Source organism: Homarus americanus, unplaced genomic scaffold (genome assembly GCF_018991925.1).
Source record: "Homarus americanus isolate GMGI-L3 unplaced genomic scaffold, GMGI_Hamer_2.0 scaffold49667, whole genome shotgun sequence".
In the NCBI taxonomy this organism is placed as follows: Eukaryota; Metazoa; Arthropoda; class Malacostraca; order Decapoda; family Nephropidae; genus Homarus; species Homarus americanus.
In genome coordinates this window covers 10,141,705-10,166,749 of record NW_024738608.1, presented here as the reverse complement: position 1 = coordinate 10,166,749, position 25,045 = coordinate 10,141,705, and the positions used below count along the sequence as shown (strand labels likewise).

Genomic DNA, 25,045 nt, shown 5'->3' with positions numbered 1-25,045 from the left:
TGTTTAATTGAAATCAGTCAAAAACTAGCATAGAAATTCCAAGGAGTGTTGGAAAATTTCACTTTGAGATACAGTACTATACAAGACTGCTAAAGTTTCTCAACCTTTCTTCCGTGTAAGTGCCCATTCTGAACCAATTTTACATGTAATATCTTGTTTTGTTTTTTTGTGTGTGTATTTTTACAAAGCCAACTGAAATCCAGTTATATTTTTACGTGAGATAGAGGGGAGGGAACTCCAAGGGGTAGAAGGCTAGGGGTGGGCTGCCTCATGTGTCCCGAGACGGCTGCTACTGTCATTAGTTTTAGCGGATATTTTCTTCTTTCCTCCTCTTGGATTTAGCAATGCTCTTGGCATGTGCTTCCTTTAGTTGTCTTTTATGTTTTGAATCACATGCCATCCTCGTATTCGAGGAGAGAAGGCTGGTACAGCAATACAAGTGAGGTAAAATGAGCGGTGCAGCAGAGTACACACCTCTCCTTGACAAGGCCTGGGACCTCCTGACTAATCTTCTGTCTTGCTTCCCTCTACTTGCCAGAGAGAAAGAGAGTTGCCTGAAATGAATTTCTAAAAAAAATTTTGTGCTATTTAATCGTAATTTGGGAGAAAATACTTTACCACGATCATTCATATGTCTACCCAAGGGGATGTGGAAAGGTGGGTGGATGTGGGGGGGGGAGGGAACCATACATAGCTGCATAAATATTATGAATATCACTATAAAACTCCATTCACATATGGCCATAGGCAGCACCTTTGCTCAGTAATTTTTTCACTGTTTATGATATTTTTTTTTCATTTTTCATCGATCTAAGCCGACGATCCCCTTAAGGGAAAAAGGAATGTCATAGCTGGTAATATGGATATCAAAAGGACTGAAAAATGGTGACGGGGAGATGACACTGAAAACATAAGTGAAAGAGAAAAAATGTGTTGTCGGGGGTAGGACAGGAGGAGTATGACAAAGACTCAGCAAATATTACCCACTTTGTGAATGAAATACTGTACAGTATATTATAATGGCTAAATACTGAATAATGAAAAAATAAATATTTCATCCTTGGATAAACTGAATACAGGTACAGTATATAAATATATAATAATATATTACCAATAAACAATTGTCCAAATCCAGCAGATATCAAAATTATCATAGATTTTTTCATGCTTTACATTCTTAATCCTCAGTACTCAAGAGAACACACACACACAAACACACACACTCCAAGAAGGTTGCAGACAGGTTATTGACTGTATACTAGTGGCAACCACACCTGTACCACAAGGTATATTATTTATGAGACTCTTAAGAAGTACACATAAGGTGGACATGCTTGTCCCTAATGAATAGAAGTACTGTAGTACGTTGCTCTCAATGTTGCTAATGAATAAGGCTCAGAAAGAAATCCAAATCAAGAACTCAATTCAGATGTATGCACCTCAACAATGTGGGCAAGATCTTCAACCACTGTATAATTTCTGCCAAGGGCTAAATGTGTGACATGAAGTAATGGTTCTTAAATCATATCGTGACAATGTTAAATGTATTCTTGGGTATAGAAAAGTCATATTGACATGATATCACACAATAACTAAAACTGGTACACAACTGTTTTTTTTGTAATTTCATATACAGTACAGTATTCTAAAATAATATCTCCGTTAGCTGGAATGCCCCAAACCCGGAACTCTCCGATAACCGGAATTGAAATTTTCTCGGAAAATCATTACCAAAGCTGTAATTTTCCAGGAATTCTGCTTTTGGGAAAGAATTTCCGAGGGGCACATTTTCTGGGAAATTTTCCTAGTACCCTGTACTCGGAAAATTCCGGGGAGGAGGGATTTGTTTCCAGGCTTGAGAGATAAAAATCAGGTGCATTTTCGGAAATTGTGAGAGAAATTTTCCGGTACCTGGAAAATTCCGGGGATGGGAGATATTTTTCCAGGTTCAAGAGATGACGTAATGCACCATTATGGAACTTCAAAGAAAATTTTTCCATTACCTGGAAAATTCCTGGGAGGAGGGATTGTTTACTGCTTTGAGAGTCGCCTTGTTACCCAGAAATTTCCCATTGGCTGAAGTGTTCTGCACCAATTGTTCCACCTAACGGATATAACACTGTACTGTACACGAGGTCAGTCCGGAAAGTATCCAGCCATTTATTATTAAAAAAATATTGCTTACCTAGGACAATGGCGCCTTAGTCCCCTTCAAAGTACTCCCCTTGGGACCTCACACACTTCTCCCAGCGTCTCTTCCACTTTTCAAAACAGTCCTCTTTCGGGATCTTCATCAGCTGCCTTGTCGCATTCTCCTTAATCTCGTTCACGGTCTGAAATCTCCTTCCTTTCAATGGCGATTTTAGCTTTGAGAAAAGCCAGAAGTCGCAGGGAGCCAAATCTGGGCTGTAGGGGTGCTGAGAGACCTGGGTGATGCGGTGTTTTGCCAAAAAACCCTGTACGAGACGTGAAGAATGGACAGGCGCATTGTCATGATGAAGCTGCCAGTCACCACTTGCCCTCAGCTGCGGTCATTTTCTTCTTATCGCATCCCTCAGCCGGCGAAGAACTTCGATGTATTACTCCTTCGTTAATGTTTGGTCATTGTAAATGCGACGGTCACACGGTACCCATGCTCACTCAACGGCGTCTGCCGGGCATCTGAGTTGTCCCACGGGAGTGTGGCTGTTCACGCATGTGCAGTACGGTCCTCTCTGAGTGGCTGCCAAGTTACATCAAGGCCGCGCGACCAGTTCTCACAATATTCACAATGGCTGGACACTTTCCGGACAGACCTCGTACACTAAAAAATTATGTGGCAGATGGCAGATCACAATGTTGAAGTGAGAAGTTGTTTGTTATTTGTGGCAATAAACTGAGCATCCATCAAAACAAGACCTATGTACAGGCAATAAAAAAGTATCGACCACCCCACCATGCATAAAAATATGAAACATCATGGAAAAACTGTAAATGTATGCCTTTGGTTACCGGAGTCATTTGGTTGTTATCGATTATTTCCTATTCCATCGACATTGGGGTGATCAATACTTACTTACTGACTGTACCAATAATACAATACTTTTAAATGTCTAATACAGCTCTGGTATCATCATATATCCTTTCTTTACCTTCAATATTTCATTTACTAGTTTTTATAAATTGTAAATGGTAAACCTATTAAAAATGCAAATAAAAGCACTCACTAGGAAAATATGTTTAGAATTTTTTCTTAATGTTAGTAACAGTTTTTTCTCCTTAACTATGCCTCTGATGAAGATTTTGCAGAAGAAAAAGTGTTTCCTAGTTTTAGGTTTAAGCCCAAAGAACCATTAGGATTTACAAAATGAAAAAAAAAAATCACCCCTTCCCTTCAAATGCTATTACCAATAATCATCAACGTTTGCCTAATTTTAGCAGTAACAGACCAGTGATCACTGCTATGATGGTAACACTCAAGTTAGAACTCAAATTGGCTACATTTATGTGCTTTTGATCCAAACCAATGGACAAGGAACACTATTTCTTCAGTTTGATTTCTCTAAGGAAAGTAGCTTATTCATCAATGCTATCTCAAGGAATACCATACAAACTTAGATAATATCACTGGTAACAGCATAAGTTCAAAACATAAGACTGCTCCACTCTCTACAATGTGTAGAAACGAGGAGGCTAGTTCCCCCCCAAAAATTAATAAAACAAATGAGTCCAGTAACAATGTTCTGCATAAATAAATGATTACATTAATATCTCCGTTAGCCGGAATCCCTCAAACCCAGAACTCTCCGATACCCGGAATATTCGGGAAAACTCCGGCGTTGGGAACGATTTTCTGAGGGGCACATTTTATGGAAAATTTCAATAAATTTTTCCCAGTACCCGGAAAATTCCAAGGAAGGGGGAATATTTTTCCGGCTTTGAGAGATGAAAATCAGGGGCATTTTCTGGAAATTCCGAAAAAAAATTCCGGTACCCGGAAAATTCTGGGGATGGGAGACAGTTTTGTGGGTTTGAGAGATGATGTAATGCATCATTCTGAAACTTTTGAGAAATTTTTCAGTTACCCGGAAAATTACGAGGATGAGGGACTTTTTTCCGGGTTCGAGATATGAAATAATGCCTCATTCTGGAACTTCCAAGAAATTTTTTCCATTACCAGGAAAATTCTGGGGATGAGGGATTTTTTTTTCTGGCTTTGAGAGTCGTCTTGTTATCCGGAAATCTCTCATTCCCGGAAGTGCTCTGCACCAATTGTTCTGGCTACCGGAGATATCACTGTATTCTACTTATAAAAAATAATGATCATATAAATGAAAAGGATTTCCTAACACTGAAGATCTAAATGCATCAGTCAACAAAATATATAGTGAATATATTTTAAATATTCACAACAGTATAGCTATCGTATTACTGCCAAGTTCACAAATAAATTTTTATAGTCAAACTTGGGAATGAGCTTATTATTATAACATCTTCCACAAACAGGGAGACACAGGTACTCACATAATGATTGGGTCATAAATACAAAAGTACCTGACAATTTCAGGATATATCTTAATATATGCACACTGCACAATATTTGAAGTGCTGCACTAGAAATTTTCATATCTTAATTGTATCTCCCTGCGAAGCTTCTGTAATACGGTTAATTGCCAACTGAGTATTAGCAATCTCAGTAAGTGCTCTATTAATTTCTTCTAACAATTTATCACCTCGGTCAATACCTCGCTGGAGTCTCTGGGCAGCCTCCTCCCCTTCTTGTTCTAACACCCGCATACTTGCTGTCTGTAAATTACATCATATATTGTATATAAATGTGAGCAGGACCGAAAGTGAAATTTTTTTTATGACCTTCGTGGTTTGCAAACTATGATAACAGGTAAAATGTCTTTCAAAGTAATCTAATGTCTTTCAAAGTAATCTAATGTCTTTCAAAGTAATCTATGTTTTAAAGTTTTAGATACATAAAAATTAATAAACAAAGACCTACACTGGCAGGGATCATGAACAGTGCAACACTCACATTTATCAAGGGTGTGTAACTTTATTTTGTACAGTATTACAGTAAAATCTGGGCACATTAATAATTGGTTACACTATTCCCTGAGTATTCGCAGGGGATATGTTCTCAAATTGGCCACGAATAAAATCATCTCAATTACCTGTACTGTATACAACAACCCTGACACGCAAGCTATTTACCCTTTCATATCACCCAATATATTGCAACACCACAACTTTCCAAACTTATTTCGTATTTAGAAAAGTCAATATTTTACTACAGCAATAATAATGTCAATGACACCAATTTTTATAGAAATTTTTGGGGAATATTCACCAACTGATCACATGGATCCTGTAGCCATATCACAAGTTCTGACTCAGTTACTATAAAGACATTTTGGATGGACAACAATACATTGTGTATCGTAAACATATGATTTGTTAAAAAGTTTTTTAAAATTATGGAATTAGTGTTGAAGTGAGTTAAAATGGTGTCTAAAGTGGACCGTTTGGGAGAAAAATCACTAAAATCTGAAAAAAAGGGAAAATTCCTGAAAATTATCTCGCCTCGGGCTATCACGTGGCAGTACGTACAGGAATACAGGTATCTGTCATTTAGCCATTGGGATGTGTTCCTGTAAAACAGATCACTCGGTGATTTGATCGCTGAGCGAACAGAAATGAGAAATAATACCGTAAACAAGGGAAAACGAGGAATAATATCCATGGAGATGGCACGTAATTGTGTAGTGAAGTCGCTGAATGACCGATTCACCACCCATTAGCACTCAGAGCTGGTGAGGCTGAGCTGTGAGTATGTTATTGTTCAACTCATAATTTTGGGTCGACATGTAATTTTCTTCATTCTCTTTTACAGGGGGTCCCCAACTTACGGACGCCCACTGATACGAACAGAGTTAAGCTTGAAATTTACAATATTTTATTTACCTGATGACTCAGTACAAACAGATGCATCATCTGCTAGGTTTAAACCACTTGGTTTACATCATTGGTTTAAATCAGCCAACCCTGCAAGTTACCCTCTTATTAACCCAGAACAGTGTTTTACATTGGTATGAAACTCGATCTCAACAGCTTATATACATGAGACTGCGCCTAGGGTACAGGTACCTATGGGAGTACATTGGCAACCCTGAGCCTCACCGCACTGTTTGTAAACTTTGTGGCCAACCCGACTCTCACACCCTCTCTCACTACATCCTCACTTGCCCTATGACCTCCTCCTATAGGTCCCCAGCCGTTACCAACACCTCTTCCCTCCCAGACCAGATATCCCTCCTCCTAGTCACAGGCCTGGCATTTGACATTATTAGGGACCTGCCACTCTTTGCCATAAACAGATAAAATGTACCGGGAACTTTCCCCCCACACACTCATCATTCTCTCACTTTATGTAACCTGACAAAACCTATGACCCTTCAGGCTTTTATGCCCTTAATGTACGAGTCATAAAGGCAAGTATGAACTTTTCATACTTCCCTGTTGGGCGCTGTAAACGCTTCTGCGCTTCACCTTGCACAGGATGTAAGGGGGTGCCCAATAAACTAGCCCCCTCGGGGCAAATCTGAAATCTGAATTGGTATGAAAATTGTAGGCAGCTACTATGAGCTGTAGTACAACCAAAAAAACTAGTGCTCATTACTGTGCATGGCCCTGCTCAACACACTCACTCTACCACACAGTTTCACAGCAGAAAACCATAAATACTTTTAAACTTTATACATACAGTATGATCATTTTTTGTACATTTTGTGGCTACCGGTACCTGTATGTAAGATAGTGTGTACATGTAACTAAGCACCAAAATTTAGAAAATTACATATACTGTACTGTACTACCCAAAATTATGAGCTGAAAAATAACCACAACAAATAGCTCCCAGGTGGGGAATGGTGTCAGTTACACCAAGGGTTTACTGTACAGTAATACCTGTGTATAAGATGTAAGTCAATGGGCTAGTAGGCCCAGTTACTCGTTCTTTTGTTGTAGTTGCAGTCATAAGAAACGCATCCCGATGAACAATAAGGATTCCCTGTACGGTAGTCAAGGCCACAAGTGCTGAATATTCTCCAGAAACTGATAATAAATCCCCATGTAACAGATTCACAAAGTCCACATTGCAAGAGAAAACAATTTGCATCGAGCAATAAGATTAATAAGAAATATGGAATTCTTCCTGAAAACTGGCCAAGTTATGGGCCCTTGAAACCATGCCTGTAGTTAGTGCTGAAAATGGAAGATGTTTTGCAGCATGTTTTCTGAGTGAATATATTTCAAGCTTCCTTAACCCTTATGCCCCGGGCTAGGGTGCTGCTGGCCGTGTCCCCCCATGCGGGGGTAAATCAAGAAAAATCTAAACTTTTCCAAAAATAATTTTTAACATTTTTAAATGATAAAACAATCAAAAGGAAGTAAGAAAAACTATATATTGACCCTCTAGAAACTTCCCTGTGGCCACAGTGGCGAGGGAGAAAGAGAAGTTGTTTTGACAGCAGACGTTCGTGGTCACTACGCACTTAGCGACCATTTTCTGCTTGCTTTTGAGTCCAGGATGGCCAGTAATGCATATACTTACTGATCATAATACTTATTTCCTATAAATAATTTATTTAGAATATTTTATTTGCATTATTTTTCATAAAAAGTGCTCGGCACAACACACGCAGTCGGTCGCCAGGCTGTCTGGCTGTCTTTGTGTTTGGTAGATCAAGTAATGCATAAAATAATAATAATTCCACAAATAAATACATTTATACCACAATCATAGCATTTTTTACAGTAATACTACACTACAATATACAACTACACTACTTTTAGCAATATTACTTTGATACAACATGATAAAATAGACAAACAATGAAAATGAAACAAACAAAAGTAGGTAATTATGTTCAGGAAGCTTCCCTGTGGGCGAGTGTGTGGTGTGACAGGCAAATAGTCACACTGGAACCTGATAACCCGAGCTGGGCATTTAAACAGTGGCAGGAAAAGGCGTGCATTCTGGAACATCACCCAGGGCGCGCTAGTCAGGCGTTCCGGTACGTCACCCGGGGCGTAAGGGTTAATACACCCAGTGAAGCTGACATTTATTATGGGTATTTAAATGAACCAGTATTTTGAGAACTTGGGGAGAAAAGATCCTTGCACACAATGATTTACTGTGTGAGATACTGTAGTTACAATACTTAACACAATAAATTAGTATTTACAATGTTCACATCCCTTCTACAAAACCTGTTCTCCCACAACTATCATCTAGGTCCAGACTTTTAAATCTTCTCACCAGAGTAATATCAACTACATCTAACTACAGTACTGTATAGGCTACTGTTTTAAAATGAATAAATATACTTCACTGACTTGTTATCTCATATTGAGCATGAAACCCAAAAGATTTACAATGACCATTATTTCCCTCACCTGAAGTTCAGCAGAAGAATCCTCTGATGGTAATGATTCAATCAGGGCATCTATATCTTTGGCATTCCGTGCAATCACAGTTGCAAATACTCTCTTGTGTTCAATCATGTCTGAAGAAAAAAGAAGAGCATGTATACTTATAGTATAGTACCCCATTATCAAATAAGTATGAAGTGCTATCTTCACTCTTCACTCTACTCCTACTACCGGTAGACACTACGTATTGCTTTTTAATGAACAAAAACATTCATTTGTGCAGACAAATGTTCAGTGACATATCTCTTTCTGAAAACCATTTATTGAGACATCATACAGAAACAAATAAAATCACGAGGAAAACAGTGATATAACTAAAAAAAAAATTTAAATCTTTTCAACAGCCTTATCATGTATAGTACTGTACTATATGCAAATGAACACAAAAGAAAACTATGAGAAGGAACCTGGCTGAAGGTACAGCTACTCCCCGACTTACGACGGGGTTAGGGACCCAAATCCAGGTCGTAAGTCGAAAATGCTTAAATAATACATAGAAAATCTAAAATGGGTGTCTCTTTTTCTTCTCAGCACCACAAAACTCTCACTTTTAAGCTTGCCAGCCATTTTAAAGTGAATTACAAAAGAAAATTTTGTCAGTACACAGTGCAATCACTGACGTTGGGACTCGAAAATACGTAATTTGACAAAATTTTGGTACGACTGAGGCAGGTCGTAAATGCGGGTGGTCGTAAATCGAGTAGGTCGTAAGTCGGGGAGGAGCTGTATAGTGTAATTTAAAAAATAATTACAGTATATGACAGTAAAGCATTTACAATGTAAAATATGTAATGATGTTACATGCTGAACATATGCTCATCTTATTGGTAAACAATTAGGCAAACAAAAGATGGTAACACCAATTATATTAATGGTTACCACTACAGTGGTACAGCTCCACTGAACCACCATTGTAAGTGGACTAATGGTCAATTAATAATATTACTCAATACTGTACTAATTATTGTATAGTTTATGGAACACAAAACAGAACACTAACCATCAGGATTTTCATTTTGTGATGGAGTCTTGCCACTTTTATCAAAGCTGCATGGAGCTGAAGAATTGAAGAGACACCCAATGCTGTTGTACAGATTCTCTGCTTGCTGAAACACAAAACTTTATGTAGATTCAAAATGGAGTCACATGGTTTATACATAATACTATCTAAATAATATAAAGTTCTTTAACAATTGCTGTTCCTGTGTTCTACTGAATTCCTTTGTACAATACAATGTTAGGTGGGTGAGGTTAGATTAGGTTAGGTTTTTATTTTTTTTTAGGTTTTCACAGAGTTTGACCTTCAACTTTTTTCCAATTCTTCAACTATTGCTCATTTCCGAGAGCAATGAAGGTCTTATTTGTTTTTAACTCGATGATTTACACTAGAAAAACCTATTTTCAATATTCAGTTGCCTGGTGTCATTTTCTAAATATCAACCTTTAATTTTTTGGCCAATATTTCATCTTCCTATTTAAAGTATAAAAGGCACCAAAACTGTGTTGGCCACAGGGATTGAGGTCGGGCATGATAGCCAGTGTCGGGTCACCCCAATTGTTCGTGATAGTCTTATCAGAGGCAGGCTCACTTCTGAGCAATTGCAATGGTAAGTTTATTAACAGTTTAACATTCACTTGGGGGAAATTTTCAGGGATTTTATCCATATTCGTTTGTAACAAGAAAAACTACACCAAGATAACCCTGTTTTAGTAATAAATTACCCATTATGGCATAAAACTAATCTTTACCCTCAAATATCCGCCAGTGTATACGTTAACCCAAAATTTCTGAAAAGAAATCCTTGCCATTTGGGTAATTATATAGGACTTACCTGCAAGATAAATTGATTGAAAACAATTATAAAAATGCAGGATTTTCATTTTTATATTATAGTGGACACTTGTAGTTTGTGGAAATATGTTAAAAATTTTATATTTTTAAAGTAAACGCTACTTAACATTAGTGGGTATGACTAACAGACCTAACCAACCTAACCTACCTAAGCTTACCTAACCTAACCTACCTAACCTTACCTAACTTCCCCGGTATATTAAACAAAAAGAACTTAGGATGATATGGTGAAATTTGAGGCATTTTCTGGACGTGAGATTATACGGCTGCATCATCGCTATGCAGCCCTGGCGGTTAGTCCTATATATTAACGACCATTCATAACATGCAACACAGTATTGTACATCTGGGAAAACAAAAATAACAACACACCAAGTCTTGATGAACGGCTGCTATGGTCACACAGGAACCCCGCCACAGTCATTGTCAGACTCTTACTAACTGTCATTAAATACCTATATAAATTGTGAGTTAAACAAAGTAATTATATTAACACCTGGTTGACAGCGTCCTGGAGCTGCGACAAGCGGTCCGCCATGTTGGTTGTTGTGATGTCAGCTCCCTTTCTCCACCAATCAGCGTTCAGTATTACTCGCGGCCAATCAGAGTTCGTCAAACTCTGAAGGATCAAGTGTATAAATGTTTACTTCTATTTATTTTATGTTTAACCTTCTAAGATAAACGCGAAATCTACTATATTTTTAACTGTTAGTTTCAATAATCGAAATAATATAACATAAAGTAGAGATATTGATTTAGGTGAATAAGAAGCCGATGAAAAGAGCCAACTCTTCGTACACAATAAAATATAAATTTCAGGCGTGAATACTCTACTGAGGAATAGCCTCTGAAGTGGATATGTGGTTTTATCTTTTCTAGTGTCATTTTTATTATAATTAACTACTCACACTAGTGTGAATACTCTTGAAAATTTCAATATAAAATTTTGTGGTGGAAGAATACTTTGTGCCATGCTGTGAGGAGAGACGAGCTTTACTGCAGCTCGTGTGATGCTCTGCAGATGGGAGATATTTTCATCCATCATACGGTAAGTTCCTGTCTTGTACCCAGTACTTTGGACATAATTCAGATGCGTTGCGACGGTCGAGTGGATACAGCGCTCACCTATTCATTGGGTGGGTGGTTCACTGGATCCATCCCGGGCACACCCAGTTCACCCAGCAGTAAATAGGGCACCTATGTTTACAACTTGGGGAACTGAATGCGGTTGTGTGCTGTACCAGTCATGCTGCTTCCTTGTGTACCGAAGTCTTAGTATATATAGTGTGCTGTATCCAAGGGGACCTACTTTCACTTCACCCGAACTTTAGTGGGAACGGATTGATTTTTTTTAGTCCTCACATTGCGTTTGGCGGCATATGAGGTTTGTCCATTGGGTGTCGAAGTAGTGTTTAATTCACCTGGTAAGTTAGGTCTGTGGGTAAGGATGTTGGTGATGGGGTGAGATCAGTCCTTAAGGCTTCTCGATGGAAGGGGTTAGATACCGATCCCAGAGTATGGCTACCTATCATGGCTGCTTAATTAGTGTCACACTAGCTAACACAGACACCCAAAGCTTAAAAATTTTAGTTACATAAATTTTTATATCACTATCAAAGTAGTAAACAGCTTGATTTTGGCCACTAACGGGATCAACATCGTGAAAAAATATCGAGACCAATGTTACGACATACCGTAAGCAATCTTGTTTTGTGACGATGTTGTTTGATGAATTTGTATTATCAATCATACGAAACACCCTATCCTGACCGAGTAATATGAGATTTGTTTCTATTGCAGTCTAGAGAAACAATTAAATGGACCAACCAGATTACAAAATGGTGGCCACTTATACAGTATGTGCTACACAAGAGGCGTAATGTGTTTTGTCAGGAAGAACCAGTAGTCTTGCAATGTTTGCCTCAAGATCATGAATGTTGGCCAATAATGACTCATATGGATGCTTGATATATATCATGAGCTCACGTGGAGGTTATCATAACATTAAAACCAACCAAAGCTAATGTTACTCTTCCTCATAAGTCAGGTAGGTATTATTTGCCTCCAGAAAATAACTTTAAAGTGTTCACCAGAAGTAAAACTTACACCAGCCTTTATCTACCACTTGTTAAAATAAACGTTCATGGCGCCTATGAAAATTACTCCTTATGTTTTCTACTTATCATAGATTTCTGGGGTGAAAAATTACCGTCTCTTCACCTGAAGGATTTCCAGGAGTCGTTGGTCCTGCCGCTCTCTCGTCGACCCAGCCGCTCACCGCCACACTCATCCTCTGTTGTGACACGGTGAGACTCCCATACCAAGCTCCACACATTGTTATGCACATAATATGTTGTCTGTCTTGTTTATGTTGCTCGTGTAAATTTGATAAATATTTTGTCATAAGATTTGTTGAAACACAATCGCTTTACTGTTTCTTTAACTCACACTACACTTGGGGGTGATTTGGTAATATGGGTTCGTGTAGCGGCAGAAGTGTTGGTCATTGCAAGGGATCATACTATGTTGGGTAGTGGTCAGGGGTCACAGTAGGCGATATATGAAGGTATAAAGGACAGCAAAGACTCCCATACTTCCAGTTTATTGAAGGGACAGGGGATTCCCCATTGTTCAACTTGCCAAATGAACATAAATATTGCAACCTTCCTTTACGTCACAGCCGTGGTGAGGGTCAGCAAGATAATGTCATCTACGGTCAACTCAATTATTTCTCATTAAGACATGATGTGCAAATCAATCCAAATCTAAATACATAATTTCCGTAATTTCGTGAAATTCGTTCCCAGTTGCATTTGGTGATTGTCCAAATATAATACAGTAGTAAGCAAAGTAAGTGATTTTGGGATGGACAATTTTAAAGATACAAACTCAGGTTGGGCAAGTGAAATTTCTTTACCTTATTCACACTGTCAAACTAAGCATAGTCAGGGATGTAAAGAGAAAAAACAGGAAATTGCTCGAAAATCGGAGCATGAATTTCTCTCGCACTATTTGTCCAATCAGAACTCAGGGATTCTACAGCCATGGTTATGATTGCACGATCACTGCCGAGAAATGTTATCAGTCGCATTAAATCAGACTTTTTACCCGTTTTCTAGCAATTTCAAACGCGATCTGCGTCGCATTATGAAGACTACACACATTTTAGGGTATTGGAATGACCTTATTCATAATGCAGGATTATAATAAAACCAAGTTTAAAAAAAGATCTAGGAAAAAATGCTACATACCGAGAAAGGAGGACGGTGACGGGCACAGCCGACCGTCACATCCCGCACGTAACATTGTCAACCACTAACTGTACATATTTACAAACAATATGGCTTGTCAAATTAATTCCATTCTTACATTAAACAAAAAATCTTAAAATATGAGCATTTTCAGTACATTGGTAAAAGAATCCCAATATTGTACAAATGTATGGCAAAGTGGATCACCCACCAAGAAGACTGGGTGAACATAATGGTACAGTAACAATGTTAAATGTTTGAGAAAATATTAAGTTCCTCAGAGCAAGATGGCCAAATGTCGCTCAAGAGCTCGCCTTCTGAGTTACTTTAGTAATTATATTCAGTGTTCAACTATTATTGCTCTTTCTTGACGCCTAGACAATTTGCACTTATGGACACTTGTAACACAACTATTTTATCCTGCCATATATGAGAGAAGAAGTATTGCAAAAAGTCCTTCCTAATATATATATATATATATATATATATATATATATATATATATATATATATATATATATATATATATATACTAATGAATGAATTTTCTATGAAGATGTACTATAGATACATGCTCAATTGTAATAAAATGATGTACAACTGAAGAAGTAAAAATGTTGAAAAAGTGTATCGACATTAAAAAAATAATAAATATATATATTTATATATATATATTTATATATACTGTATATATATATGCAAATAATGTGAAGGAGTGTGGTGTGGGCAGCGTGGTGACGGCCGCGAGAAGTGGAGTCCTCTGGTGGTGCGCGCGTTCCTGCCTCTTACAGTTACACTCATGTGGGACCTGCTGAAATCTGGTCAGCTGACGGACATATATTTCCTGTATTAGCTGGACATAAACAACCAGCACTCAAATTTAGCACTAATAAAACTTAGTAACAACGTGCCATATAACTTTGTACTCATCAAGCTATATAATAATAGCCATGTACACTGGTAAAAATAAAGCCATCGAGAACGAAGAGGGTCTGCTAGGAGTACTGTACCTCCATCAGTAACTTGGCAATATCCCTCCTCAACCAGACAACCATGAACCATCACACGACCAGCACACAGCAGACACTGTTCATTGTCTTCCTTCACGTGGATTATCACATTATTTAATCCCTGGTAAGTATATAGTTTGTCCACCTACAACTCGTTGAAATAATTAAAAATAAATTTGAATTAGCAACTAAATTTAAGTATTATAGAGTTTCTTTAAAAAGGCAGTGGTGTTCTTGGTCGTCCATGGGTGTACTAGTACGGAAGTTCTACCACGAGATAAAAACATTCCTTCCACTGACAGTCCAACACTATACTAGGCCGTCACTCCACCCTGATATTTAAGTACACCGATATTCTTATATCACTGTTATTGCTCACCGCTACTTCGAAATTTCGTTTTAGATACCTATTCATATTTTGCCTTTACAATTATTTTCTGCAGGAATCATTGTCTGTTCATGCACACACACACACTCCCCCCCCCCTGTTGCCACAAGCATCGAGGGGGCGGCGGCTTCTTCATTTATTGGACAACAAACATTCCTTGATGCACATGGTTTCTGAAAGCATGATGTTAATGGGTCTTTGCATGTTGCAGTTTAAGAAGGTCGATTATTTAGAGCAAGTGCAATAGCCGACCTGTGAACGCATGCGAAAAAGTCACGTATGCTGCCCAGGGAGGGGCTAAAATCATTTTGCCCTCAGGATGACTCTATACAGATAACCAATATATTCCTCTCCACAGACTTTTCTTTGATATTGCAAAAATCAGTTTTATTGTTTCTTAGATGTATAGAGCAAATTACTGATGCGTGTACGTGCTTCTGCGACACAGGAGCTGTTTCCAATCATTGTCTCGTGGCAGGGTGTTTGGCTCTTCCCAGCTGACCCGCTAATATTAACGATTCTACGTTACCAACCACGAGAGAGGACCAGCACTTCTCACGGCATATAATTGAATAACAGTTGAATATATCACATACCATGGACAGAAACTGGATTCATATAAATGATAAGTACATCAAAATCAGTATAGTTACAGCTAAACTGATAAATGATAAACAGCCAGAATCACAAACCTTAAGACGTCGTAGTAAAACAAAATGTGACTAGAAGTATTGAGTGCAGGTTAGACTAGCAGGGCCACCATGACACAGCACTTATGACTAGCTCAACACAAGCTTGTGACTACAACATTATAATGTAATAACATGTTCATCTGCCTCCCAGCTGACGCTCATTAACCCTCTCATGATGATGCCGGAAATAACACGAATGTAAAAATATAGATGAAGCTCTCAGCTACGGAACTCTGTCATTAATTAAGGCTACAAGAGAAATTCTGTCTCAACAAAATCTACTGAATTGTTGCTTTCAAGATGCCGCCATGTTTTGTGTGTGTGAGTGAAGGTGGTTGTGACAGCCAGAAGTGTGTTAGGCGGGAAGAAAGTGGTTAATTGCTGGAGTTGTTTTTATGGCAGCGTTTTCCTTATATACTGTGAGTGGCTGACTGAAGAACATAACTGTGATGGTCGTGACGCTGTGCTGAAATGAACGAGTTGTGGTGCGACTACTTCTGTAATCAGTTTAATTATTTTTGTGAGGAGAAGGTGTGGTGGGAACTGATCCAGTGTTGTTGTGAAGGATGTGGTGAGGGAGTTTGAGCACATGTTCGGGTGTAAGCAGTTGTGCTTGCTGGTGGTTGGTGACTCGTACACAAGGGTTCTACACTGGCATGTTACTGCTGCTATAACGGGGTACAATGAGGTGGTAGCATATGTGTTCGTTGAAGTGAGTGAAAATTCTCTTGTAGATGTAGTTAAGGTTTAAAACACTCATGATAAAAATGTATTAAAGTATAAATGAATCAGACGATGGCAAACACTTGAGTATCCTAGGGTACTGGGCACGGTGGTGAGGGAGCTCCTCTATCTCATGAAGAGAACCATTGAATTACCAGTGCAACAGCCTATATACTCCAGGATAAAGCCTTCACCATCTCTGACCTTAATAAAGCACGTTGCTTAATACTAAAGGTCAACTCGAGACGGCTGGGAAGGTTAGCATGTATGTACCGTAGTTTAACTCTCGCCCGCCACAGTTCATCACGTCTGGCGCGGGTCTCAAGTCACCAAAAGTTGTACAGGTTTCACAAAATTAGGCCCTAATTGGAATAATAAATGATGGGGTAAAATTAATAATTACACTGAGACAAAAATATGAGATCATACTTGGTGTGTTTCTTGTTCACATAATAATAAATGGGATGGCAGGTAAACAATCGAACAGTCGCCCCACGGCTGCTCACCTGTGTCGACTCCTAGGGCGCCGCGTAGCAGGTATGTGCCCGATGAGGAGCGACTCAAGCTCACTCCAGGTAATACACACCAAATTTTCAACCAAAAAGGGAAATATCACACTGACTTCATGATATAAGACTGACAAGAGAAGGGTGTGTTTAGAGCCAATGAGAGCTATCTTTTTCGAGTGTATACCTAACATCACTCTTGTATTATACGGAGAAATATGAACTACTTGTTTCTTAGTAATGATAAGTGAAATAATCTAATCATGGTAAAGGGGACGCACCACCGAGCCATCTTGGGCCAGAGACTCTCAAAAGTGTGACCTTGCTAGTAAGATGAAGATCGCTGATTGGTTGCCTGTGTTTTATTTATTCCTTGTACTCATATGAGGCAACCAATCAGAGCGCAGACTGTGATCCTCTAAATGTTATACCTGCCATGACACATCCTGGGTTCTAAAGATTATACTATCTCACTGTCTTCACTTGCTATTTAGAATGTGTCAGATGTAATTACTTGTGGCCATCACTCTTACAAGATATTCAGCGCCTCTAGAGAAAAATTTATGCATTTTTTAAATCAACTGCTCCACAGACGCTTTTTATTCTATATAAAAGTAACCAAAGCTCTCTTAGGATTCAACACCTGATCTACTCTACACGTTGATGCACTAGGTGGGCAGGAAGCGTAATCTAGCGCGCGCGGTGTTACCTCCTTCCTTCACCTCCTCACTCGCCACCACAATCCTTCGGTCTTCCTGGTATGTCGAGTTAAGATCTAATAGTACAGGTAAATGAGTCAATACGTATGTAGTGTTTCACAGTTTTAGTAGTGAGTGGACAGCGGCCTCCAAGATCAGGAGTTAGAATAATTTACCAGTGACTGTTATGACAGCATCAAGGGTGAATTCATTATGTCCAGGCTGGACGAGCATTGGGGCAAGTTCACGTCACTCAAGAGCCTTTGTATGCCCTGTTATCTACCAGCAGCTCACAAAAGAGAACTCAGCGACCGCCCGACACAACAGAGAACTGACTGACTGCCCGACACAACAGAGAAATGACCGAACGCCCAACCGACCGACCGCCCGAACGACTAGTAAGCTGACAAGTGGCGAAGATAATAAGTAAATAGATATTAAGTTAGGAGTTGGGTGATGCAGCCAGTCTGAGTGACCACCTGTTTCTGTCATAACCATTAATACACAGTTCAATCTTCCCCGGCCGGGTGCTGCTGGCCCATTTAAGGGGTACCATCTGTAAAACCACTCTCACCAACCACTGCCACAGAATAATATAAACTAAGATATTATTCTGCGTGTTGGAAATTGTTCAGCGCAAAAACCTTAAATTGGACAAAACAGAGCAGTAATTTACTCCTGGTATTCGTTTGTTATCTAAAACCAGTTGCCTAATTCCACTACCAGCATGTGTTGTCTGCAGACTGACCAGCCACATCTATCATATTTTCATTATAAGCAAAAGGAAAGATCCACAGACATATCTACTTAACCTTGAATAAACTATCATCATTGCTCTAGAGAGAATGACGTCACCCATCTAAGGAACTTCCAGCATCTATAATATACAAACAAATAGGTTACAACTGCTCTAAGATGACCTAAAAACCAAGTAAAGCAACCGACCAATTATAAATGAGAGTGATGAAGCCTCCCTCAGTATAACATTACAAAAGCAATCTTCTCCCAGTCATAGTTGGAGCTACTTACAAGTGCAACACTAAATTAGCCTTGGTCGACAAGGGCAACACAATACTACCCTGGGGAGGGTGATACGATTGACTTTTCTCTCATTGATACTTCTTTTGTTCGTCCTCTGCCCAGCGGGACCACTTGGTAGTCAACACATCCTAAAACTTCACATTATCCCTTTAAGAATATTTCTACCCATCACAATTTCTCCTTTTTTCCCGCCATTTACCTTTTCTTAGTTACTGTTTATTTTGTGCAACCTTGACGCAGCGACCTTCCACGAACTTCACCTACTGTATGTGTAGTTTTTACTGAAATGACGTGACAACTGTTTTTATTAGTTGATGTCCAAAAACATTATCCGTCAAATGCGTCGGGTGCTGTAGCCAAGTCGTCAACAGAGCTGCGGAGATCAGTATTTGGCATGTTTGGGGGCGATCCTACACGCATGACCTCGCTCTTATATTGGGGAAAGGTTAACATGATGATGGCGATGAAGATAATGATTATGACGATGATGATGATATTGTGATGATGGATGCAAAGATTGACGTCATACATCATCAGTGAAATGGAAACGATGTTGGCTAAGCATCCAATCCTCATTTAGAAAATTAAATGTCAACAATATCATGTGAACTGTAAGTGGTTCGGACCCTTGACTCTTTCAGTGGTTTTATCGATAACAAGACGAACTGTTCGGTCAGCAGTACGCAGGCCACGCCTCCACCTCTCCACTCACTAGTGATGCTGGATCAAGAGCACTACGAGTCGCTCTTCCTCTTTTTGGCATTTTCTAATAAACTCAAGAAATAATGACTACAAGCAAGCGTACCATGACTCAGGTGATGGCAACATGTGACCCAGGATGACCCCAGCAACGCGTCCCCAAGTTAGACGGAAGACCCGGATGTTGGATGCATCTGATGGCCAGCAAATAGTCTGCTTTAGGGTGAAGGATATCTGATAATATCTCTCCTAAATTTCACTGCCTGTGAGGCAATCCGGCAACAATAGGCGAATCCTCCTCTGATTAATTATGACATCATAACCAGTCTTTCACACACAGGAACATAATCAGTGATGATATGGGTTGAACACATCGCCAGTCATGGTATCAGGATGATGACCTTGGACGTGTGCCACACATTTCAGGTCACTGTATCAGGATGATGACCCAAGACAGGTTGCAGTGCTGTGTAACCTGCTTGGTGCAGGTCGCATCATCAGGTGTGGTTATTACTCTCACTAACAATTAGGATATGATGGTAAAAATCAGATAACCCCAGATTATTTGCTCATCACCATAAGATACTCAAACATTCTGGCCTAAATCAATAAGGCATCAGATTCACGGGCCGCACAACAGCAGAACAGTGGGCGGGGCCTAGAGGTGACGTCAAACCTCTCCCCCGACAACAATGACATAACCCGAGGTAGTGCGGCCTAGCTCAGGGCCTGCCTTACAAAATCAAGAAAGATGAGTATTATGTAACACACTACCCAAAGTTCATTAACGATGAAGTACTGCAAGCCACCAGTAACTTTTTAAACTCATTAAATTTCAAACAGACAAGCTTAACGATACCTGTCAAGTCCTTAAGTGGTAACTGAGAATATGTTCAAGTGCCACACTAGAGGTTCCGTCTCAGCTGTACGTCGCTACCTGCCGCACATGAAAACACCGCAGGAACCTAAAACACGAATACTGGACACTGTGGATGACAGGACAAGACTTAATAGGATCTAGTCTCTGTCAAGCATCGATAATTCATCACGTAGTGCATCGTCTTAAGTTGCCAAAATAATTTTAAGGCTTTGCTCGTGTACAATTTAGAAGTAAAAATGAAAATGCCAAGAATAGATATAAAATGCTCAGACTTTAACAAATGTCTCCGAATTCGAACAGGGAGGTAAGTGTGAGTGAGATAAGAGGGGCGTGAAGATAAGGACCTCAGCTGAGACTGCCTCGTGGTGACTACAACCCAAATTTGGAGCAGTTCTCACGTTTCCACATAACTATTAATTATCAACAAATGATCCAATTTTAAGGCAATTTTTTCGAAGCTGTTCTTTGATTAGATATTTTTTATCGTCAACTACCACAATAAATTTATTTGCAAATTCTAGACTCTTAAAGTGCAGTAATATTCCATTACTAAACACACTACATCAAGCAAGAGACACCAGACTCTACAGTCAGTCCTACATTCAAGGCGTGTGAGTCTCTTGCCAGGTGAATGGGATCCTTGAAGGCTGTCTCGTCCAATCAACAGAATAAGACACGAGATCTCAGCCCAAGAGCACCAGGCTACATAAGTCATTCAGAGTCTTGTGGGGTTTTATCTTGACCTTCAGTATACTGTACTTGGCTGACAACCAGCAGTTATGTCACTACATATCTCTTGTGACAACAAAACAACTTCTGTATGTTGCAAGGTTATTTGTTCACCACCAACGTCAGGTGGTGGTGGCCGGGATGTGCTCTCGCCAGCCACATTGTCCTCCAGCCTGTCATATACACTAGCTTCTAAAGACGTCATTTCAGAGGTATTTTCATAGTATATAATATAGTAAACACATAAGTAGGATAAGTTCCGTGTGGCGTGAGTGGGGCGGCGGCAGCTGTAGTCACCCACTGCTGCCAGCCGCTGGTCATGGGCGGAGTCCCCTGCTCACACCTTCACTATTCGCTGTGGGTGTGGGTGATGGGATGGGCGTCTGTGGGCGAGGGGTTAGAGGTGAGTGAGTGGGCGGGTCTCCGCTGGACCAAAGTGGACTCGGTGTCTGCAGGACCGTTGAGGCAGGGGTGTGTGTGGGCGGGCTCGGCGCCCTCGTGGATGGTGTTGAGTACCTGATGCACCACGTTTGGCGGGGCCTCGCCCTCCACTCCAGCCCCGCCCGCACCACTAGCCCCACCCGTGCCTGGACCTCCCCCGCCAACATTCACTCCGCCGTCACACTTAGTCCCGGTGCCCACCTTGCCACTCACAGATGGATGGCTGCTACTGAAGGCCGCAGCCAGAGGCTGTGGGCCACCCAGCACCACACTGCCGCCCAGGACCTGCTCGTCGAGGCGGCCATTCCTGGTGGGCGGGGTGTCGCCGCCGCCCTCACACGTGGCTAAGGAGTCACAGGTGGTTGTAGTGGTGGGCGTAGAGACGGATTGGTGGCGAGAGGACGAGGCGGTGGTGGAGATGGAGGAGGAGGTGGTAGAGGCCGAAGGTGTGGTGGCGGTGATGATGTGGCCCACGATGAGATGCTCGTCAGAGAAGTCAAGGGCGACGCTCACGTGGTACAACATGTTGCAGGTGGCGATCACGTACTCACACAGCGAGAACCAGCTGAACGCTGCAACAACAACACCGAGGTTATTTACACATCACAGTTACAGTAATACAAAGTTTACAACAACACTGTTATAATAATACCAAGATAACAACAATACCCATGGGCTGACTGGTGACTGTATAACCTTACTCATGGGCTGACTGGTGACTGTATAACCTTACTCATGGGCTGACTGGTGACTGTATAACCTTACTCATGGGCTGACTGGTGACTGTATAACCTTACTCATGGGCTGACTGGGACTGTAACCTTACCATGGGCTGACTGGTGACTGTAACCTACCTGCTGACTGGTGACTGTATAACCTTACTCATGGGCTGACTGGTGACTGCAATCTTACTCATGTACTGACTGCTGACTGTATAACCTTACTCATGGGCTGACTGGTGACTGTATAACCTACTCATGGGCTGACTGGTGACTGTATAACCTTACTCATGGGCTGACTGGTGACTGTATAACCTTACTCATGGGCTGACTGGTGACTGTATAACCTTACTCATGGGCTGACTGGTGACTGTATAACCTTACCCATGGGCTGACTGGTAGAGGCCGGTTGTGTCAGTAGCTCACCCATGGGTTAAGTGACAGAGGATGGCAGGGGTCAGTAACTCATCCATGGGTTATGAGGCAGAGGGTCGCAGGGACCAGCAGCTCACCATGGGTTAAGAGGCAGGGGTTGGCAGGGGTCAGTAACTCACCCATGGGTTAGGTGGCAGGGGTTGGCAGGGGTCAGTAACTCATCATGGGTTAAGAGGCAGGGGTTGGCAGGGGTCAATAATTCACCAATGGGTTAGGTGGCAGGGGTTGGCAGGGGTCAGTAACTCACTCATGGGTTATGAGGCAGAGGGTCGCAGGAATCAATAACTCACCATGGGTAAGAGGCAGGGGTTGGCAGGGGTCAGTAACTCACCCATAGGTTGACAGAATACTCGGTGTCGCCAGAAGAAGAAGAGGAGACCGCCGGTTGAGGCCAACTTAATGCCGAAGAGCCACTTTTTCTGAGCAAAGGAGCGGAGGAGTCTTGGGGAGAGGGTGTGACGCACTGCTCGCACCACCCGGATCACACACAGCATGTACACCAGCGACACCAACATGAACAGCGTAAACAGCTTCTCGTGCACAGCTGTTGAGAGAATATTTCGTTAGTGATATGTTCTCAGAGACAGCTGTTGTGATTGTTATTCTTAAAGTGACGTGTTCTCGTTCAACAACTACCGACAGAACACCTTGTCACTGCCTAAATTAAAGACTTCATGATGGTTATAAGAAAATGATTTACGAGACTTTGGTGATGAGAATAATTTCATATAGTGGTGGGAAGGTAATTGTCCTACGGTAATACTTAAGAGTGTAATTTAAGTCTGTTATCACTATAGGTGGTGGGACTCAAGGATCTTACCTCCAGGTCTTGAGTTCCTAACACAGGTAATGAAATAATTAACTTTGACTTCTTGACATCGGTTTAATTATGCATACGGGAATAAGAACTTGAGTATAAAACCTGAAAAAGACTGATATATGAAATTAGTTCAAGGATGCGTCTCTGGGAGCTGTTATGGAGTTTTTATCAGTCAGTTAGTCAGTCAGTCAGTCAGTCAGTCAAGGTATTCACAAAGTTACCTGACTCAGCTAAATATGATATTCAAATCCTCTTATAGTGAACATATGCTGTAAGGACGGGTATTACGGCACAAACACATGGGCCTAGAAAATGTAGGCAACATGAGTTTCCCATCGTTGACGGCGTCCACACGGAAAAAGTAAACAGAAAGAGAACACAAATTACAAAATACACGAAACTGTTTTCCTATCACAAACAATCTTTAAAAAATTCTAGGGACATACTCCTTCAGCCCTCTCCCTCGGCCGTCCTCACTCGACTCCCCTATCTCTGGCGGCGTCCACACGGGGCGTACAGTATATACAGACGAAAAATATTACTAAAAATGCATAAAACTGTTTTCCTATCACAACAGATCTTCAGAAATATTCAGGGACATCCTCCTATAATACTTTCTACCCTCCCCCTGCCTACACACGAAGGCTCTGACCTCCTCCCCCTTCCCCCTACCCCAACACGATGGCTCTGACCTCCTCCCCCTTCCCCCTACCCCAACACGATGGCTCTGACCTCCTCCCCTCCCTCCCACCCCTGCCAACACACGAAGACTCTGGCCCAGGGTTCGCGGCTGTCTCTGCGATATGTTACTGGCTAGTATATCTGTGATGGCGTCTTCCGCTTCATTCCCTTTTGAGAACCAGCACACACACACACACACATAGGAGGTATTTGTGTGTCGCCCACAACACCAACACTACACGCTGCACGCTGGGTCTGGGTTTGATTACGACCACCGACCACTGCTCTTCACGTAACCATCGTCTAGCACAAGTACAGTCCCCTTCACTAGTGCGTTTACAGAAGCTCGTCAGGTTTTGTGTAGTGTGGCAGCCCTGTGTTTGTTTACTTTAGACAGAAAGAAACTAGCAATAGTAAACGTAATGTGGAATCTAATTAAAACAATATTAAAATAAATATTTCAAAGATAATGATTTGTGGAATGTTTATATGACGAGCCCCTGTAAACGTACTAGTGAAGAGGACTGTACCTTACCTGTACTGTACACCACACTCTTGCCTTTTCAATGTTATTTATAACTTACAAATTTTACATGTAAAAGTATGATGGTTCTAAATAGTTCAGTAATATTATACTATCATTATTTCTATTCTTATGTACGACTCTCTTGATTATTTAATGTGATCTGTTATGCTATTATTGGCTGTGAGTTTTTTCAGTTATAATTTCATGACTATAGTTTTACAGTATCGTACAACAGTTTCATAGTTGCATTGTGTCGATTTTTAAGCGAATTTGATTTTTTATGGATAAATCTGGATAAATTCTTGACTCTGGTTCCTGAAATAGGCCAGTAGCTCTATATCTCACACACACACAAGAGGAGCTAATGTGTTAAGTGACTCCCGTGTTCACAACACACAATAGGAAATCCATGACAACGTCCCCCCAGGAACCTATTATTGTGTAGTTAGTAGCAGTAGTGGCCACTAACCCCT

General features: G+C 40.7%; 2 protein-coding genes across 3 annotated transcripts in view; both read right to left on the bottom strand.

Annotated features, from left to right (window-relative positions):
• Positions 1 to 375: 375 nt before the first annotated feature.
• Positions 376 to 10,933, bottom strand: LOC121874274 (mediator of RNA polymerase II transcription subunit 21-like). Of its 2 annotated transcripts, XM_042378384.1 has the most exons (5): positions 10,830 to 10,933; positions 9,482 to 9,587; positions 8,446 to 8,555; positions 4,713 to 4,785; positions 376 to 554 (listed from the first exon to the last, which is right to left on the bottom strand). In XM_042378384.1, exons 1-5 carry the CDS (start codon positions 10,869 to 10,871, stop codon positions 505 to 507), a joined length of 381 nt encoding a protein of 126 aa, XP_042234318.1. In that variant the 5' UTR covers positions 10,872 to 10,933; the 3' UTR covers positions 376 to 504. The 2 variants fall into 2 exon arrangements, with proteins under 2 accessions (XP_042234318.1, XP_042234317.1); XM_042378383.1 differs by having other exon boundaries at positions 376 to 4,785.
• Positions 10,934 to 15,000: 4,067 nt separating this feature from the next.
• The window catches only part of LOC121874189, a 64,043-nt gene continuing 53,998 nt past the window's right edge, over positions 15,001 to 25,045 (bottom strand). Inside the window, exons 3-4 of the mRNA XM_042378188.1 lie at positions 22,877 to 23,089; positions 15,001 to 21,963 (exon numbers count right to left, since the gene is read on the bottom strand). Coding sequence (XP_042234122.1) covers positions 21,299 to 21,963; positions 22,877 to 23,089 — 878 coding nt within the window. The 3' untranslated portion in view covers positions 15,001 to 21,298. The remainder of the gene's footprint in view (positions 21,964 to 22,876; positions 23,090 to 25,045) is intronic.

Coding starts and splice junctions, on each gene's coding strand:
- LOC121874274 (XM_042378383.1), bottom strand. CDS start 10,871: ATGGCGGACCGCTTGTCGCAGCTCCAGGACGCTGTCAACCAG. Junction 9,588..10,829: donor TCCAGGACGCTGTCAACCAG/GTGTTAATATAA, acceptor TTTGTGTTTCAG/CAAGCAGAGAATCTGTACAA. Junction 4,786..8,445: donor ATTCTTCTGCTGAACTTCAG/GTGAGGGAAATA, acceptor TGTAATTTACAG/ACAGCAAGTATGCGGGTGTT.